The 20082-nt window shown below is 39.7% G+C and overlaps 1 protein-coding gene across 3 annotated transcripts in view; it reads right to left on the reverse strand.

Moving 5' to 3' along the window:
* Positions 1 to 20082, reverse strand: part of SBF2 (SET binding factor 2) — a 322117-nt gene that overhangs the window by 249942 nt on the left and 52093 nt on the right. For 2 of the 3 annotated variants that reach the window (XM_084772490.1, XM_084772488.1), the window contains exons 2-3: positions 15743 to 15784; positions 11562 to 11644 (exon numbers count right to left, since the gene is read on the reverse strand). In XM_084772490.1, coding sequence (XP_084628616.1) covers positions 11562 to 11644; positions 15743 to 15784 — 125 coding nt within the window. The remainder of the gene's footprint in view (positions 1 to 11561; positions 11645 to 15742; positions 15785 to 20082) is intronic. The other variant, XM_084772489.1, reaches the window with a different exon arrangement.

A 20082-nucleotide genomic window follows, 5' to 3' on the forward strand; every position in this document is an offset into this window, starting at 1 on the left:
TTTAAATAATTAAATTAATTTTTCAAAAGTGCAAATTTAGAAATTTTGATTGCTTGCTTTTCAAGCCACAATTTTTTCAAACACTTTAATCCTCAAAGAAAATGAGATATACTACAAATGCCCACTAAAGGCTTTCTGTGACTATTATAGCACATTTTCTGAATTAAAGCATAAAAAGATCCACTTCAGAGACAAGATGTCTTAAAAAGGATCTAGTGCCAAAACAATGCTATTTTCCTGATGCTCAAGATCTAGCCAATAAAAATATTTGTTTCTATAATTTTAAATAGATTGTTAGCCATAGAATGCCTCCGAAAAACAATTCTCTAATGTTCTTTGAAATACAGTCACTAAAATTAACTTTCAATTTTATTTATACGACTGTCTGTGGCTTTGTGCGTACCTAAAAAGCACAAGAAAAGACAAAAATATCCCAGAACTGGAAAAGCAGTTATTATGTTTGGTTTATTTTCATATTTTTATTTTTAAATCTATCCAAATTAAAGCTCGTCATCTCTAAACAGAAGACGGCAAATTCTTTATGTAAAAATGGAAAGAATAAATTCAGAACCCTCTACATTTGAGATTTAATTTATTAGTAAGTGAATGTGAAAAGCCCTTCTCTGCAAATTATAAAGTTTAGTGTTCAGGTTGACCATGCCATCTTTTATTTAGAATTTAAGTGCATCATGTATGTGCTGCCTACATAGAGGTAGCAACAAAAAAACAACTTAAGTACAAGTACTCTGATCCCACATTTGTCCCACATTTGATCTCACATTTATATAAGTAAAATTGATCACTATTCAGTAGTGTGAACTATGTTTTGAATCTAATCCAACTGCCCTCCTCAAGGGCTCACTATGAATAAGAAGACCCTGATCTGGAAGATAGTGGTGAGAAGTAAGGCCGAATCATTTTTTATAAAGGTCACTGGAAAAAAGGTGTATTTCTCATGGGACCCACTTGTATTTCTAATGAAGGCGTTATAAAAGCAGAGGAGCTGGAATCTCTCATTCATTCTGTACCTGTTGCTGGCTGCTGCATATATACACACCACAGCACCCTGCACTATAGAACTGGTCCTATTGTGTTTGAACTTTCAAATTCCAAAGCTATGAGTTAAATAAACCTCTTTTTCTTCTTGAGCAGTTATCTTTCAGATCCTGCATTTCCACAAGAACACAAATACCACCATAGTTTTAAAATGTCACTTCCAAAACACCATACCTTGACTGAAACTAATAAACAAAACACTGGAATTGAATACTATCTTTGTTGCATCCTACCTGTTAAGATTTTGCTAAAATTATGCAGACTCCCTAAGCCTCAGCTTATTTGTTTGTACATTAACACACTCCTACCACTCATCTAGTTTTCATGAGTTTCCAGTTATTTGTAACTGTTAGATATGAACCTAGTGTTGCATACTCAAAGTCACTCTGCCTTGGAAATGGTACGAAGAGTTTTTTTCATGTGTATCATCAGGAAAGAGGCTGTTACCCTGAACTAAGAAATTACTTAGAAACTGAGACAGATCACTTCTGACAAATATCTTTCCTTTTGACACTAGTAGAGTTACAATCACACAGTGTACCAGTTACCCAAGTTACTACTATTCATATATAGAATTATATACCTAATTTATGCAAGGATAACTAAGGTAATAGTTTAAAACATATCAAAGATTAACAGTATTCATTCGGTTTTTTAAATGAGCTTCAACATTTGCAGTTAAATTAACTTTGTAAGTGACAAAATACAGGTAACTAACAAATCAAAGTAGCTATTAAGTATGAAAATTTTTTTAATTTTTATTTTTTATAACTTACTCACATTGCATCCCAATTGTTCCCCGCTCGCTTGTATCTCCCCATTCCCAAACTCCCTCCCTATTCCCCTTCCCTAGTCCTCTGACAGGAGGGGCCATCCTCCCCTACTATCTGACTTCAGCCTATCAGGTCTCCTCAGGATGGCCTGCATCCCCTTCCTCTGTGGGCCTGCAAGGGAAAGTGATCAAATTGAGGGCATAGAGTTCGTATCAGAGACAGTCCCTCCTACCCGCCACCTCCCACGTCCACGTGGAGAAGAGCTGTCTGTCGGCCACGTCTCAACAGGCGTCTAGGTTCTCTGCATGCAACGTCTGTGGTTGGTGCATCAGTTTGTGGAGGCCCTGCTGCCTCCAGATCTGCCCACCTTGGTGGTCTCCGTGTGGAGCTCCTGGCTCCTCTTGGGCCTTTCATCCCCCCACTCTTCCATACAACTCTCAGTGCTCCATCTAGCTGTGCGTCCCAGCTTCTGTCCTGATCTCCTGCTAGGTGGAGTCTCTCAGAAGACATCTATGTTGGGCTAATATCCACTTATAAGCGAGGATACACCATTCTTGTCTTTCTGGGTCTGGATTACTTCACTCAGGATGATCTTTTCTATTTCCATCCATTTGCCTACAAATTTCATGATTTACTTGTTTTTGATAGCTGAGTAGTATTCCATTGTGTAAATGTACAATTTCTGTATCCATTCTTCAGTAGAAGGGACATCTAGATGCTTGCAGATTCTGGCTATTATGAATAAAGCTGCTATGAGCATAGTTGACCAACTATCTTGTTGTATGGTGGAGCATCGTTCGGGTATATGCCCAGGAATGCTATGGCTAGATCTTAAGGTAAGCTATTCCCAGTTTTCTGAGAAAGCAGCAGATTGATTTTCAAAGTGGTTGTACAAATTTGCACTCCCACCAGCAATGGAGGAGTGTTCTCCTTTTGCCACATCTTCCCTAGTATGTGCTGTCACTTGAGTTTTGGAACTTAGCCATTCGGAGGGATGTAAGATGGAATTTCAGAGTCATTTTGATTTACATTTCCCTGATGACTAAGCATATTTCTTTAAGTGCTTTTCAGCCATTTGATATTCCTCTGTTGCGAATTCTCTGTTTAGCTCTGTACCCCATTTTTTAATTGGATTATTTGGTTTGGTGGTGTTTAGTTTCTTGAGTTCTTTATATATTTTGGATATTAGCCTTTTGTCAGATGTAGGGTTGATGATGATCTTTTCCCAGTCTGTAGGCTGCCATTTTGTTCTGTTGACAGTGACCTTTGCTTTACAGAAGCTTTTCAGTTTCATGAGTTACCATTTATTAATTATTGATCTTAGACCCTGAGCTGTTAGTGTTCTGCTCAGAAAGTTGTCTCCTATACCAATGAGTTCAAGGCTCTTCCCCACTTTTTCTAACAGATTTAGTGTGTCTTGTTTTATGTTGAAGTCTTAAATCTACTTGGACTTAAGTTTTATGCACAGTGATAAATATGGATTTATTTGCATTTTTACATGTAAACATCCAGTTAGAACAGCATGATTTATGAAGATTGTAGATTTCTCCTATTGTGTGGTTTGGCTTCTTTGTCAAAACTCAAATGTCAGTAGGTGTATGGATTTATTTCTATGTCTTTGATTTGATTCCATTAATCAACCAGCCTATTTCTATGCCAGTATCATGCCGTTTTTATTACTGTTGCTCTATAGTACAGCTTGAAATCAGAGACAGAGATTCCTCCAGAAGATCTTTTATTTGACAAGATCGTCTCTTAACTACTCTGAGTTTTTTGTTTTCTCTTATTAAGTTGAGAATTGATCTATCAAAGGTCTGTAAAGAACTGAGTAAGTATTTTGATAGGGACTGCACTGAATCTGTAGATTGCTTTTGGTAAAATGGCCATTTTAATTATGTTTATCCTCCCAATCCAGGAGCATGGGACATCTTTCCATGTTCTAATATCTTCTTCAATTTCTTTCTTTAGAAACTTGGTTTTTCATACAAATCTTTCATATGCTTGGTTAGAGTTACACTACGATACTTTCTACTGTTTGTGGCTCTTATGAAGGGCGTAGTTTCCCTAATTTGTTTCTCAGCCCGTTTGTCATTTGTATACAGAAAGGCTACTCATTTTTTAAAAATTAATTTTGTAGCCAGTACTTTGTTGAAGGTGTTTATCAGCTATAGGAGTTCTCTGGTAGAATTTTGGGGGTCACTTATGTATACTATTATGTCATCTGCAAATAGTGATACTTTGTCTTCTTCCTTTCTGATACAGATCCCCTTGATCTCTCTTTGTTGTCTTACTGCTCTAGCTAGAACTTCAAGTACTATATTGAAGAGATGAAGAGAGTGAGCAGCCTTGTCTACTCCCTGATGTTAGTGGAATTGCTTTAGTTTCTCACAATTTAATTTGATGTTGGCTATCAGCTTACTGTATATAGCCTTTATTATGTTTAGGTATGTGTCCTGTATCCCTAATCTCTCCAAGACTTTAAACATGAACAGGTGTTGGATTTTGTCAAATACTTTTTTAGTATCTAAGGAGATGATCATGTGGGTTTTTTTTTCTTTCAGTTTGTTTATATGATGGATTACATTAATGGATTTCTGCATATTGAACCACACCTGCATGCCTGTGATGAAGCCTACTTGGTCATGGTGAATGATACTTTTGATGTGTCCTTAGATTCGGTTTGTGAGTATTTTATTGAGTATTTTTGCATTGATGTTTGTAAGAAAAACTGGTTTGAAATTCTTTTTGGTTGAGTTTTTGTGAGGTTTTGGTATCAAGGTGACTGTGGCCGCATAGAATTGAGTTTGGTAATGTTCCTTCCATTTCTATTGTGGGGAATAGTTTGAAGATTATTGGTACCAGCTCTTCTTTGAAGGTCTGGTAGAATTCTGCACTGAAACCACTGGGCCTTAGGCTTTTATTTTGGTTGGGAGACTTTTGATGACTGCTTCTATTTCCATGGGAGACAAGACTATTTAATTTGTTTACCTGATCTTGATTCAACTTTGGTAAGTGGAATCTATTAAGAAAACTGTCCATTTTGTTTAGATTTTCAAATTTTGTGGCAAATAAGCTTTTAAAGTAAAACTTAATGATTCTTTGGATTTCTTCACTGTTGTGTCTCCTTTTTCCGTTTCTGATTTTGTTGATTTGGATAGTGTCCCTCTACCTTTAAGTTAGTTTGGCTAAGGGTTTGTCTATCTTGTTGACTTTCTCAAAGAACCAGTTCTTTGAGTTCTACTGATTCTTTGAATTGTTTTCTTTGTTTCTAATTTACTGAGTTCAGCCCTGAGTTTGATTATTTCCAGCCATCTACTCCTCTTGGGTGTGGTCACTTCTTTTTTTCCCTAAGGCTTTCAGGTGTGCCATTAAGTTAATTATATGAGATTTTTCTAATCTCTTTATGAAGACATTTAGTGCTAAGAACTTCCCTCTTAGCACTGCTTTCAATGTGACCTATACGTTTGGGTATGTTGTATCTTCATTTTCATTGAATATTAGGAAGTCCCTAATTTCTTTATTTCTTCTCTGACTGTATTGTCACTGAGTAGAGAGTTGTTCAGTTTCCATGTGTGTGTAGGTTTTTTGTTATTTCTGTTGTTGTTGGGGTCCAGATTTAGTCCATGGTGTTATGATAGGACACAAGGTGTTATTTCAATCTTCTTGTACCTGTTGAGGTTTGCTTTGTGACCTACTATATGGAGAAGGTTCCATGAGGTGCTGGGAAGAAGGTATAATCTTTTGTGTTTGGGTGAAAAATTCTGTAGATATCTGTTAAGTCCATTTGATTCATGATACCTGTTAGAGTTGTTATTTCTTGGGTTACTTTCTGTTTCATTGACCTATCCTTTGGTGAAAGTGGGGTATTAATGTGTGGGGATAGATGTGTAGCTTAAGCTTTATTAATGTTTCTTTTACAAATGTGGGTGGTCCTTGTATTTGGGGAATAGATGTTCAGAATTGCAATGCCGTCTTGGTTGAACTTTCCTTTAATGAATATGAAATGCCCTTCCTCATCTCTGTTGATTAATGTTAGTTGAAAGTCTATTTTGTTAGATATTAGAATGGCTACTCCAGCCTGCTTCTTGTGTCCATTTGCTTGGAAGCTTCTTTTAGTCCTTTACTCTCAGGTAATGTCTATCTTTGTGGCTGAGGTGTGTTTCTTGTATGCAGCAGAAGGTTGAGTCCTCTTTATGTATCCCTTCTGTTAGTCTTTGTCGTTTTACTGGAGAGGTGAGTCCCCTGAGGTTGAGAGAGACCAATGACCAGTGACTGCTAGATCCTCTTATTTTGATATTGTGGTAGTGTGTTTGTGTGCTTGTCTAATTTCTTTTTCTGAAGTGAAGTTATCTATTTCCTGTGTTTTCCTGGGTGTATTTAGCCTCCTTGAGTTAGAGTTTTCCTTCTAGTATCTTCTTTAGGGCAGAATTTGTGGATAGGTACTGTTTAAATTTGGTTTTGTTGTAGAATATCTTATTTTCTCTATCTATGGATATTGAAATATTTGCTGGGGATAGTAGTCTCGACTGACACCTGTGATTTCTTATGGTTTGCAAGACATCTGCTCAGGCCCTTCTGGCTTTCATGGTCTCTGCTAAAAAGTTAGGTGTAAGTCTAATAGGTATGCTATTGTATGTTACTTGGCCTTTTTCTCTTGCCACTTTAAATGTTTTTCTTTGTTCTGACATTTAGTGTTTTTATTATGTGGCAAGAGGATTTTCTTTTCTGGTCAACTCTATTTGGTGTTCTGTGGGCATCTTGTATGTTTGTATTGGGGACATTTTCTTCTATGATTTTGTTGAAAATATTTTTGGGTCTTGGAGATCGGAATCTTCTTTTTCCTCAATTCCTATTATTCTTAGGTTAACATTTTCTTGGATGGTTGCATCAAATTCTTCCAATATATCTTCCATGCTTGAGATTCTTTCCTCCATCCCTTATTTTCTGTTGGCAATGTTTTCCTCTGTAGTTCCTGTTTTCTTCTTTGTGGCTGAAGTTCTCTCTTTCCAGGATTTCCTCAGTTTGTGCTTTTTTTATTATTCCATTTTCATCTCCAGATCTTGGACCATTTTATTGATTTCTTTCAACTGTTTGCATTTCCCTGAATTGCTTCCAGTGATTTATTTATTTCCTCTCTATAAGCCTCTATCATGGCCTCTCTAAGGGCCTCAATCTGTTTGACTGTATCTTCTTATATTTCTTTACAAATTTTATTCGTTTCCATCATTATCATCTTCATAAGGATAGATTTGAGTTCATTTTCTTGTGTTTTAGTTGTGTTAGTGTCCAAGGCTGATTGCTTTGGGATAACTGGGTTCTGGAGACAGCATATTGCTTTGGCTTTTGTTGCTTATGTTTTCCTGTTGTCCTTTTAGGCATCTGGCTGTCTCTGGCATTATGTGGTAGTTTCTGGTGCTCTTCACTCGCTGTTCATAGGTGAGTAGCAGCTCATAGGTGAGTAGCTATAGGCTGAGACCCCACAACTGTGGCAATCTGGGAACCCCTCCATCGATCAGCTGGATAACCTGAGAACACACCTGTGTTCCACACTGTGGTGTGTCCTCTTGGCAGGGAGACTCAGACACTGGTGTTTTGTGGCCCACAGTTCAGTCTGAGACACTGAGTCCAGTGTGCTGTGCACAGGTGTGTAGCCAAATACTGGAGACTGCACCCATGACTGCATGGACCCAGCCTGTGAATTAGCTGGGTGACTAGAAGCTGGACCTGCCTGTGTTGTATACCGTTTGGTCCCCTCTCACTGGGAAACACCAACACTGGTGTTTTGGAGCCCACAGTTTGGTTGGTCCTCCAGTTGCTGTCAGTCACAGACACAGTGTGTGATTGCTGCCATCTTGGATCACCCAAGTATGGAAAATTTTTAAAGAGTAAGAAAACTGTGGGGCCCTGGGGATGGCTCAATGTGTAGAAGTGCTTGCCACTCAAGCCTGAAGACCTGAGTTTGATTCCTAGAACCTAGATAGAAAGCCAGATGCACTGGCACACGTTTACAATCACAGCACAATGACCGTGAGATGGAGACTGAGATAGGAGAACTGATAAGAAGTCAAGAGACAACAAGCCTGGAGTATCAAGTGCCACAGCCCCAGGAAGTACAACCCTGACCTCTACATGCACACTGAGGCATGTGCGTGCAACATGTTCAATATTCCTAGCATATTAACTAGTCTTCAAAGTTCTGAAATGCTGTGCCAAGAGTCAGCCAAGAAGTCACATAGGAAGCTCTTAGGTGCTAAGTTCTGATTACCTACGGTATCTCCATTTCACTACATCAACAGTACACAACTCTACCTGTCATGGTACTGACACTTGAACACAGTACTATCTGTCATACAAGAAAAATACCCATTTTCCAAATAGTAAAATTAGTTTGTCTCTCCCTTACTGCTAGAAAAAATACATCACAGATTATCTGTCCCCTTGATTTATAAAACATAAAAAGTATCCTTTCTTGGTCCTAGCAAAATCTCAACCCCAATCCACGATCTCTTTGGTCCACCATATTATATGTTATTCTAGAAACTTGTGAAGAGTTTCATCATTCATACTGTAATACTGCAGTCATTTCTATACATCTATATTCTCAAGTGAACAAAGGCAGAAATTCCCAGAAAATTTTATCAAGACTCCAAGAAATACTGAGATCCAGGCATGGTGGCACATGGCTTTAATACCAGCACCCAGGAAGCAGAGGCAGGTGAATCTCTATGAGTTCAAGGCTAGCCTGGTCTACAAAGCAGGGCTGTTACACAGAGAAACTCTGTTTTGATTTGAAAAAAAATCAAAACAAAACAAAACAAAAAACAAAAAAAAGGAAATAAAGAAATGTTGAAACTTTTAAAACATTTATAGTACAAATGCCTTGTTATTGAAATAGTAGGACCAATTATTGGCTTATTGAAGCATGTGAAAGAGAAGAAAAAAAAACTGCAAGGGCTCTCCAAAAAGTCATTTCTTTGGATTCTCATATTCCTTCCCCATTTTTAAAGCCAAAATTAAAGATTCACCTTTCTACTCACCTACAAAACCACAGTTTTTATGTAGGACTGGATTATGCAAAGCAAAACTAAGCATTCAGTCATCATCAGCTAGGGTGAGAAACCTTATATTTTCAAAACCTTAACATTTTCAACATGTTTTGTTCCTAATGGACATTTCTGTAACTAGGCTGGAGAAATACTCAGTGATTAAGAGTTTTTGCAAAGGACCTAGGTTCAGTGTCCAGCATCCACATGGTAGTTCATAACTGTCTGTAATTCCAGTTCCTGGGAATATGACGCCCTCTTCTAGCCTTCTGAGTACCAGGAATGCATATGGTGGATATACATACAGGCAGGCAAAACACCCATTCACATAAAATAAGAAAGAGCAACTATTTTTCCTATGAAAGAGGTGCTGAAATGTATGAAGCAAACAGCATTTATAAACAACCATGTAGGATGGGTGTGGTGGCACACACCTGTAATCCCACTGCTCATCAAATAGATTGAGAGTTCAAGGCTGTAGGCTATACAGTTATCTTGAGGCCAGCTAGAACTACATGAGATTGTCTGAAATAAAATAAGGTAACAAAAATTATCTCTCCAAACAAGCATCAACTTCATTTAAGTACTACTTGCTCTATAGAAGATATTGTTCTATCCATTTTAGATACTTTTTCCCCATTTTGTCTCTACAGTAGCATTATGATATTAGTACTTCTATTATCCCCATTTCATAGATGAAAAATCTGGGGTTAAATAACTAACTGGTCAAAAGTCATAATATGCAACCGTGCCTTAAACCCAGGCTTTCAGCTCCAACTCTTGACTATCTCACACTTCAAAGAAGGATGTATGAAAGAGGAACTTTTATTCATTTGTTTCTATTGTTATCTTTGAGGCTTACTTCCTCATCTGTTAACCTAGGTCTAGTCCTGGAGCTTCTAGCCTCCATACAATCTAACCTAGACCTAGAATATTAAGCTTACTCTTTTTTGTCTTATTGAGCTCTGGGAAGACTGGGTCAATCAGCTGTTCGGGCTCAATCTCCTCTCCCAGCTGACTTAGTCTATCTGGCTTTTCTTTTGGCCTCTGAATTGCTCTGCTTGGCCTTAAACTACCTCCAGCAATCTTTTCTGATCGTCTGGTTTCTTCTCATCCTCTGGCTTGTTCTGTCCTCACCTGTGCCTAGCTTATTAGCTCATTCAACCTCTCTCTGTAAAACTCTCCCTGTAAACCTGCCTCCTCCTCCTTCTCTCCCTCCCTCCCGCCTTCCCTCTTCATTCTCTGTATTGCTCCAAAGTAGCTTCCGGCTCCTCTTAGTTCTTAAGAAAGTTGGGCATATTCTATTCTGTCAAATCTTTCTCTGATTCGTCACTTTCTCTGCTACTTAATTAAACATCACTTTCAAACATGGGTGCTTCCTTCTACAAACTATCTTTACCTTCATTGTTTGGGACTAAAGACAAATAACACCATGCCTGGGACCTAAGCTTTTCTTTACCTGAAACTTGTTCTATACCAGGCTAACCTTGAACTCAGATATGCTTGCCTCTGTCTCCTAGATTAAAGGCGTGTTTGCAATCCACCCAGATCATACAGACCTAGAAGGTTTTTGGATGTGGAGCAGCCATGTTCTGAATTGAAATTTCTCTATAGGGGCGTGTGTGTGTGTGTGTGTGTGTGTGTGTGTGTGTGTGTGTCCTTTTGAGACAGAGACTACTAGGTAGCCCTGGCTGAGCTGGAACTGTCCATGTAGATCGGTCTAACTTCAGAGATTCAACTACCTCTCCTTTCTGAGTTCTAGGATTAAAATGTTGAAAAGAAAAGGTATTTTTTTAGTTGGTGCAAAAGCTACTTATGCTAAGATTTTTATTAAGGAATCAGAGGAAAGTCAGGAGAGATAGCTCAGCAGTTAAGAGCAAATGTTGCTTTTGCAGAAAGCCGAGTTCAGTTCCCAGCATTCACACAGTGGCTCAAAATTATCTATAACTCCAGTTCCAAGGGATCTTACTACACCTTCTGACTTCCATGGGCACCAGGCACACGTGTGATGCACACACATATTCAACAAAACAAATAAAAATCCTTTAAAAGCCCAGTATGGTGGTGTATGCCTTTAATCCCAGCACTTGGAGGCAGAGACAGGCACAGATCACCATGAGTTTGAGGCCAGCTTGGTCTACAAAGTGAGTCCAGGACAGGCAAGGCTACACAGAGAAACTCTGTCTCAAAAACAAAAACAAAACACCAAAAAAGGGTAAGGATTTTATAGCCAGGTGTGGTGATGCTCACCTTTAATCTCAGCACTCGGGAGGCAGAGGCAGTGAGTTCAAGGCCAGCCTGGGGGTCTACAAAGCTAGTCCAGGACAGGCAGGACTACAAGAGAAACCCTGTCTCCAAAAAACAAATGAACATCGACAACAACAACAACACACACACACACACACACACACATACACAAAAAAAAAATTTTAGAAAACCAAACTTTTTAAAGAATCAGAGGAATTCTTCTGCTTCTGGATACATAAAGATCATGTGTAATACTAACAAGCACTTTGAATCAGGGAAAAAGAACAGCATAACAGACATTCCATAATTCATACAATAAATTATCTCACAATAGTATGTAATAAAATTATTAAATAGGAAAAGTACTATAGTATAAGCTAAAATGTAGCAATTTTTAAAAAGGCCATCAAAATAAAGGCACACCTACAAACCACCAACTTACCAATTCAATTCCCTGTGGGAATGGCGTATCATCCCAGTCCTGCTGTGGGAATCTCTGAATTATTTTCCCCAGACCTTCTGGCCCTGTTGATAAAATAAAAATGGATCACTTATAAGATATGAAAACCTAATAGTATATATTCATTATACTACTACTTATTTCCAAAAGAAGATTTGAGTAAATCGATAGAGGAAACATTTCTTAAGTGTTAAGAAACACCGTTGTTACTATCCCTAGAGGCATGGCAGGTGCAGCTGCTGTGTCACATGCGCACCAGTAGGTGGCAGAGAGGAGAGAGGCTGTATCTACACTCAGTGTTCTGACCTGTGAACATCTGAATGATTAGTAGCCTAAATTCTCTAAAAACAGTGAGCCTGAACAGACCACAAGCAGGGCATAGCACTCCTGAGGTGACCCCAGACACTCAGAGATTCCGGGTGCCACTAAGAGGACAAAGTAAGTGGTGGAGAAATGGATGAGAAAGAGACACAGAAAGATGCAGACACAATGAAGAGAGGGTAGTGAGAAACTGCTTGATGTGAGTAGCCGGTGATGCCACCTAGAACCATGTTGGGGTCCTGGCCTGTGCTACCACTGGTAGCCACATCTGGCTCTATGGCCCTGCAGCGGCAGGGGTCTGTTACCACCAAAAGCCAGGCAGACATCCCTGGTCTATGGTGCCTTCTGGGACCATGTTGATATTTGAGGGCTGTGCAGAACTGCTAACACGCCTCGCCTGGGCATCATGGGAGAGCTGGCCCTAGGAGCCTGAGAGTAGGAAAGCAGGAGACTAGGAGAGCAGGAGTGATGATACCACCCCTAGCCAACTCCAATACTAAGGAGAGCAGCCCAGCATATTGTGGGAGTTGTGGTAAGCTGGGAAGGTATGAGCAGGTATGAACATGGGAGAACTGGCCCTGCCACCTGTCTCCCACACAGTAGCATGGAGGAGGGAGAGATACCCTCCTTCCTCCTTACCTCTTACCCGTGGGGCAGGTGGGAGGCCTAGCCCTGGGGTCAGGAGATCAAGAACGCTAGCTCCACCTCTCACTAGCTACAGCATTCAGGAGAGTGGGTCCTGCACCTCGCCTGGGCAGCACAGTAGAGCTGACCCTGGTGGTGAGGATGGTCAGGGCCTGAGAATCTGAGTGTGAAAGAGCTGGCTCCAACACATGTGCTGTGATATGGGCAAGAAGAGATGTCCGCCCATCACACTCCTTGCACCTATGGCATGCAGGAGAGCTGGCCCTAAGGTTATCAGAGCTGGAGAGCAGGCCCTGCACCTCTCCTGGGCAGCATAGTAGAGCTGGCCTTGGATGTGGGGACTGCAGGGGACCAGGCCCTGAGGGTGTAAACATGGGAGAGCTGGTCCTGCCTCTTGTCTGCTGTGCAGTGGAGTCTGTGAGGGAGAGATCCCCCTCCCCTCCCTTTTGCCCTTGCCACCTGAAGTGGGTGGGAGAGCTTCCCTGCCCCTCACCACTGCAGCACTTAGGAGAACAGGCCCTGCACCTACCTCATCTAGGCAGCATAGTAGCGATAACCATGGTGGCAGGAGTGAGGGAGGTCGGGAAGGGTGAGCAAACCAGCCCTTGGGAACACAGGAAAGCTGATCTTACCTGTTGTCAGCTATGTGGTGACTCGAGGACAAGAGAGAGATGCCCTCCTCCCCTTCCTCATCCCTACCCATCTATGGCAGGCTGGAGAGCTGGCTCCAGGGTCATGAGATGGAGAACTGGCCATATCTCTCTCTGACTACAACAGTTCAGAGAGCTGGCTCAGCACCTCGCCTGGGCAACAGGGTAGAGCTGGCCCTGGTTTCAGGGTTGCTGGTGAGCCAGCCCCAAGGGCACGAGGGCAGGAGCTGACCAGCTCAGATCCAGGCCCAGATCCAGGCCCAGATCCAGGCCTTTGAATTGGCTCACCCCAACATCTGCCCCATCGATGATCTACTATAGTGCATGAAGAGGCTGGTCCTACAGATCCAAAGCTACAGGATCTCCATGACACAAGGCGACAAAAAGATATCTGAGAAGCGTCCCAGTGAGGTTCCAGTACAGCTAAAGCAACAGAAGCCAGAGGCCTCCTACCAAAACGAGTCATTGCAATGAACATCTGCAAGCAGAGAGGTATAGACAGAAGATCTTACTGTGGGACAGGTGGACACACTACAGCTTTCATTTGTTTTTCTCTGTTTGGGGGGTGATTGCAGGGGTGGAGGAAAGAGGTACAAGGGGAGAGGGAGATGAATGGAATTGGGGTACATGATGTAGATTTCACAGGGAACCAATAAAAAGTTTTTAAAAACATTATTGCACATTAAAAAAAAACGTAAATGTGTGCTTCTAAACATAATGCTGAAATAGAAGACAGTCCCTACCCTAGCATACACTTTCAGAGAGTCATTGACACACGAAAAGCTAAGAAAAGCTATGAGGCACTAAAATCTAGGCATTTACCATATCATGGTAGTGACAGCCACCTATGTCCCAATAAAAGCAATTTTAAATGACAAAGGAAACAGTACTGTTAGTACCAAATTTCAAGTATATGTTATAAGTACTGTTGTATGTCCATTCCTATCATAACCTAGGCAAAGCTTCTCAGTATAGTACCGGTGGCATCTTGGGCTGGTTAATTTGGGATGTTAGGTGAGGAGAGTGCTATCTGGAGCACTGTGGTATGTTTAGCAGCATCCTCAGTTTCAACTCACTGGAACACAGCACCACCTCCCCAAGGAAACTGTTACAACCAAGAATGGAATGTTTCCATACACTGTCAAATAGCTCAGGGTTAAAAACCACACATCTATGCAACTGTTGTTATAAAATTAGACTGTAGCCTCAAAGAATGAATCAACTTAAAAGTTGAACTTTAGGGATATACTCTATAAGACAACTGGGAGTTAAAATACATGTTAGAGCTAAGTGGACTTTTACATCCTCTTCCCAAAGTCCTGGGTGACTGAGCCTGGTTTCCTCCTACATGCTAGTCAAATACTATCCCTCTGACCCATGTTCCTAGGCCCTGCTTTTTGTTATTGTTCTGGTTCAATCCCCAGCATTACAAAGCTATCTAATTAGCTGGTTAATTAATACTAATTTGTTTTAATTATGTCCAATTTGATTTTTAAAATTTACATTATTATTACTGTTGTTGTTGGTATTATTATTATTAGTAGTAGTAGTAGTAGTAGTAGTAGTTTTGGTTTTTGGTTTTTGAAGACAGGGTTTCTCTGTGTAGCCTTGGCTGGCCTGGGCTTGATTTGTAGACCAGGCCGGCCTTGAACTCACAGAGCTATGCCTGCCTCTGTCTTCCCAATTTGAAATAGGAAAGTTCCTTCTTGGTAGACTGTGACTCTCAAAACCTCTCCAGAAGCAACATATTACTTACTGATTTCATAAGATATAGTATTTCAATAACATGATGGCTTAGTTTGAAATTCTGACACACATTTATAAATGCACATCAGGGTATGATTTATGAGTGATAAGACTTGCTATTATTTGAAGAAAGAAATCTGATTAGAAAGTATAAAAATTCAAGTGGAGAAATGATACTTTATTATAACAAAATATACAAAGAAGCCAGATGTAGTAGTAACTGCCTGCAATTACAGCATTTCTGAAACTGAGGCAGGAAGATTACAAGTTCAAGGCTAACCAAAGTTACATAAAGAATATTTCCCCTCTCCTCCCCCAATACAGAAAGAGCTATAATGGCTTGTTTTCCAAATATCAAATATAAAAATTGCTGTCATTAACAATTTTTGAGGAACTTAAGAAGGTACCTATAAAAAGTAAACAAATATGTTTTGATTTGTTTGATTTTGTAGGTTATTCTGAATGTTTAAACTTGCTTCCCAAGTTCATATTTAAGTTGTGATAACCATCATATGGTTAGTACTGATTATATTGGAAAAGGCTGAGATGACATTTTTTATAGAGAAGGAATGGACTGTTTGACAGATTTCTATGTTATGTCCACAAGAGAAGTAGGTCATGTCCATTAAAGTAACTGCAGAAGTACCTCCTATTTGAGCTACCTATTAAATGGGTCAGAATGACAAGAAAGAGAAGGCGAGAAATTCTTCAGCAGAAGACTAACCCCTCTCAGGTGAAACAGTGCTTAGCAAAGAAATACTACACCAGATAAAATGGAAAAGGGAAGAAGCTGCCACTTACCCAGGTTTTTGTGCTTTCCTTTCCAGTTCCTGCTCTCCCACCCTATCAAAAAATGGAAAACTGTGATGACCAGAACCAGTCTGTATATCTTTTAAAGGAGCTGGGGTGAAGAGAAGCTCAGAAAGACAACAGAGTATTTAATTGGTCTTCTATAGAAAGACTATGAGACTATGAGACAAACTACCCAAACAAGTTTAGCAAAAGTGACATAATCTGGCCTCGGTCAGACTGTTGTCTTTCTCTTAGGTTTGGTAAGCCCCTTTCATTTGGGTCCTTGTAGCGCTGTGGGGATCCAGAGGCCAGGCACAAGGATCACCACATACCATAAGATAAACCAAACAGCCGTCAACCCTTGGCAAAGTAGCCATTCTAGCCTTCATAGATGACCCTAAAGGTGCCTAACACTCTCTATGACTACTAAATACTAGGTATGGAGATACTGGTGGCTATGAAGAAGATGAACATGTTTAAGAAACTAAACAATGAGTAGGGTTAATGCATTGAGAAATTAATACTCTGCTCCATAAAAAAAATCTATTTGGTATTCATTGATTAACAGTTGATAAAATAACTAAGTGTTTTCAATATGCTTAGAATGTGTGTGTATTCTGCTTGACTAAAAAAACCTTAAACTTTGAGAAATGCTATTCTTTTTTTTTTAAGATTTATTTTTATTTATTTATTATGTATACCTGCTATTCTAATACATAATTCACTAAATTATCTTCCTCTGTGATACAGTTATCTAAACAATTAAATCAGTGGTTATCTACAGAACACCTTCAATGTCCATCTGCCCACGTCTATAAAGGCAGTAGCTGAGTTCAGGAGCACAGTTTACACCACTCACCTCTCAGCCTGAGTAGTCACTAGCACGTTACTATGGTTACTGCTTCTTGTCTGTCTCACTGTACTAGAATGATAGCAATTAATTCGAGCGCCTTTGCTCAGATACTATTCATAGTTCCTGGCACATGTTAGGTACTTAATGACATGTCTGTTGAATAAATTAATAGCACTATTAATTGTGTAAGAGCACCTATAAACCACCAAAAAATTTATTACTAGGATTGCCTTCTTATAAAAGGTATCTTAGACAACTGGATTCCTATTCTAGAACATTTTGAATAGAAAAAAAAAACACATTACAGAAAATGTGTGGCTAAAAAGACAGATTAAGGAAGTGGGGAGACAGGAGGAATTGGTGGGAAGGAAAGAAGTGGAAATTTTATAAACATGATCCTTTATGTACAAAAATTTCAAAAAAATTTTTTAATTTGGGCTACATTTGCTGGAGCACACCTTTAATCCTCTTTGTTGAAGGCAGAAGCAGCCAGATCTTCGTGTTTTCAAGCCAGCCTGGTCTACAGTGCAAATTCCAGGACAGCCAGGGCTACACTGCAAGCCCCTGTTTGTTGTTTTGTTTAAATGAGAGAAAGAAAGAAAGAAATAGAGGAAGGGGGAGGGAGGGAGGGAGGGAGGGAGGGAGGGAGGAAGGGAGGGAGGAAGGGAGAAAAAGATTTGCTCAATAAGGCTCATGTATGAGCTGGTGATATAACTCAGAAGAGTGCTTGCTTAATATGTACAAGTCAGTCCCTGGCTTCAATCTCAACACTACAAAAAAGGAAAAGAAAAAAACAGATTTCAGGCAACCACAGATGTTTACATGTCAAAGTAATGGCACACAGCAGAATAAGAAATATTCTAAGTAGGCAAAAATTTATCAAGGAAGCAGTACAGACAGAGAGAAAGAAAACAAATGTTATCAGACAAAGATTTCATAGCTCTCCAGACTCTATCCCACTAAATTCTGAAAGCACCATAGCATCTTTCAGCAAAAAGCTAAGCTATACTTAAAATACTTCTCTATTACTTAACCTAGTATGGGTCTGTTTTTTTCATCACTGGAGTACAAACTAAACCACACAGTAAAAGGCAACTTGCTAGATCAAACTCCCTCCAACTGTTACTCTAGAAACAACTACATAAAGTTTATCTATTTAAAAAAAAACTTAAAAAGAAAGATTAGCAACACATAATAACTTTGTTCACATATCTGAAGAGTTGTTATATAGAAAAAAATATATATTGGGGAAGACGCAAGGCAAAAGGACATATTTTTGAGTCAATACAAAGAAAGGACAAAGTTCAAACATCCAGCACCCCTGTAAAAATCTAAGTGTGGTAGTGCATGTCTAAAATCCTAACACCGGGAAGGTAAAGCCAGAGGCATCCCTCATTCATGTTGAGTGAGAGACTTGCTTCAAAACAAAAAATATATATGGTGAAGAATAAATGAGAAAGATGGAGAATATCAACCTCTGGCCTCCACATGTATGTGTACACACTTAACACACACACACACACACACACACACACACACACAGGCACCACACATACAACAGAATGAATTGTCACAGAAAACAATTATAACTAGAGCTGCAGTAAAACTATCAGCTTTGGAGGCTGTAGCAATGGTGGTTAATGAAAACTTGCTCCTCTCACAGAGGACTTGGGCTCAGTCCCCAGGACCCACGTGGCAGCTCATAAGCTGCCTTCACCCCTTCATCTAGCCTGCACAGGCACCAGGCCAGACATGGTACACATGAATATATACAGGAAAGGTAAATACTCAGATATATAAAATAAAATAAGATAAATATATCTTTGAGAAAAAATTAAGCTATTAAGTTTTGTGGTTTAAAAAAAAGCAATGACAGTTACAATGGAAAAAAGACAAATCTAGAAAATAGAACATATTAATTCATTTTTTTCCCTTTATTAATTTATTCTTGTTTCATCTCAATGGTTATCCCATCCCTTGTATCCTCCCATTCTTCCCTCCCTCCCATTTTCCCCTTATTCCCCTCCCCTATGACTGTTCCTGAGGGGGATTACCTCCCCCTGTGTATGCTCATAGGGTATCAAGTCTCTTCTTGGTAACCTGCTGTCCTTCCTCTGAGTGCCACCAGGTCTCCCCCTCCAGGGGACATGGTCAAAGGTGAGGCACCAGAGTATGTGAGAAAGTCATATCCCACTCTCCACTCTACTGTGGAGAATGTTCTGTCCATTGGCTAGATCTGGGTAGGGGCAAAAACTATATTCAAGGTTATGTGTGTCATGCTAAGGAAAGAAGAAAATAGCCAGTTCCAGACTGTTTCTAAGAGGGACAGAGGCTTCTGAGCACAGACAGGCAAGTACACCCCATAAACATGTGCACACATGCATACACCACAGTTCAGTGGTTGAGTGTTTATCTGGAATATGCAAGGACATGGATTCAACTCACCAGCACCACAAAAAATAAATTAAAAAATTAATTAATTAATTTAAAATAAATAGGATTTTTAGAATTTGGGAAGCTGATTCTAGATTTTTATGAAATTGCAAGAGGCTTAAATGGCCAAAAATATTTTTAAAAACTAAATCAGGACCATCTAACTACAAGATTTACCATAAGCTACTACAATAAAGACAATGTGGTACTGACAGACATATGTATTCATATACATACACATATACACATACATATGTATATATACATATATATACACATATACACACATAGTGTATGTGTGTGTGTTTAGAGAAAAGAGCCTATGACAGAGGTTCTTATTTATTCCTGTTGGCCGAGGCCCTTACTCAGTGATCATGCTGAGCCGGGACCCGATGGCAACCTTTTGAGCAAAACCCATATCTACTATATCAAAGCGTGAACTTTCACTAAGTGAGCTGTTACCAGTCTGTGATGGTTAGTTTTAACTGTCAGTTTGACACAACCTGGAATCAGAGAGGCTGCATGTGGACATGCCTGTCAGACTATTCTGAGTACCTGAACTGAAGTGGGAAGACCAACCCTTATTGTAGGCAGCACCTTCAATGTAGTAGTCCACATAAATGAGCATGAAAGAAGGAAATATTTTTGCTATCTCTTTTTTTTTTTCTTTTAAGAGTTGTGTGTGTCAGCTGCTGATATCCAACAGCAGTCCCAGTGAGGATCCGGTAACGACAGTGTAGGCCTCAAACCAGACCCATGACTCGTAGCAATGAACATTTGAAAGTAAACATATGTGGACAAAAGACTAAACTCCATGATACACTACAGCTTCTGTGACAAGATTTTTTGTTTGTATTTGTTTTATTTTACTGGAAGGAAAAAAGGGATTTTGGTGCATGACATGTAAATCATAGACAGTCAATAAAAGTAAAAAAAAGATTGTGTGTGTGTGTGTGTGTGTGTGTGTGTGTGTGTGTGTGTGTAGTTGCCTGTGGAGTCCAGTAGAGGGCATGGGATCCCCTGGAGTTGGAGTTACAGGCAGTTGTGAGCCACAGGATATGTG

The sequence above is a fragment of the Acomys minous genome, assembly GCF_964271855.1.
Source record: "Acomys minous genome assembly, chromosome: 2".
Lineage (NCBI taxonomy): Eukaryota > Metazoa > Chordata > Mammalia > Rodentia > Muridae > Acomys > Acomys minous.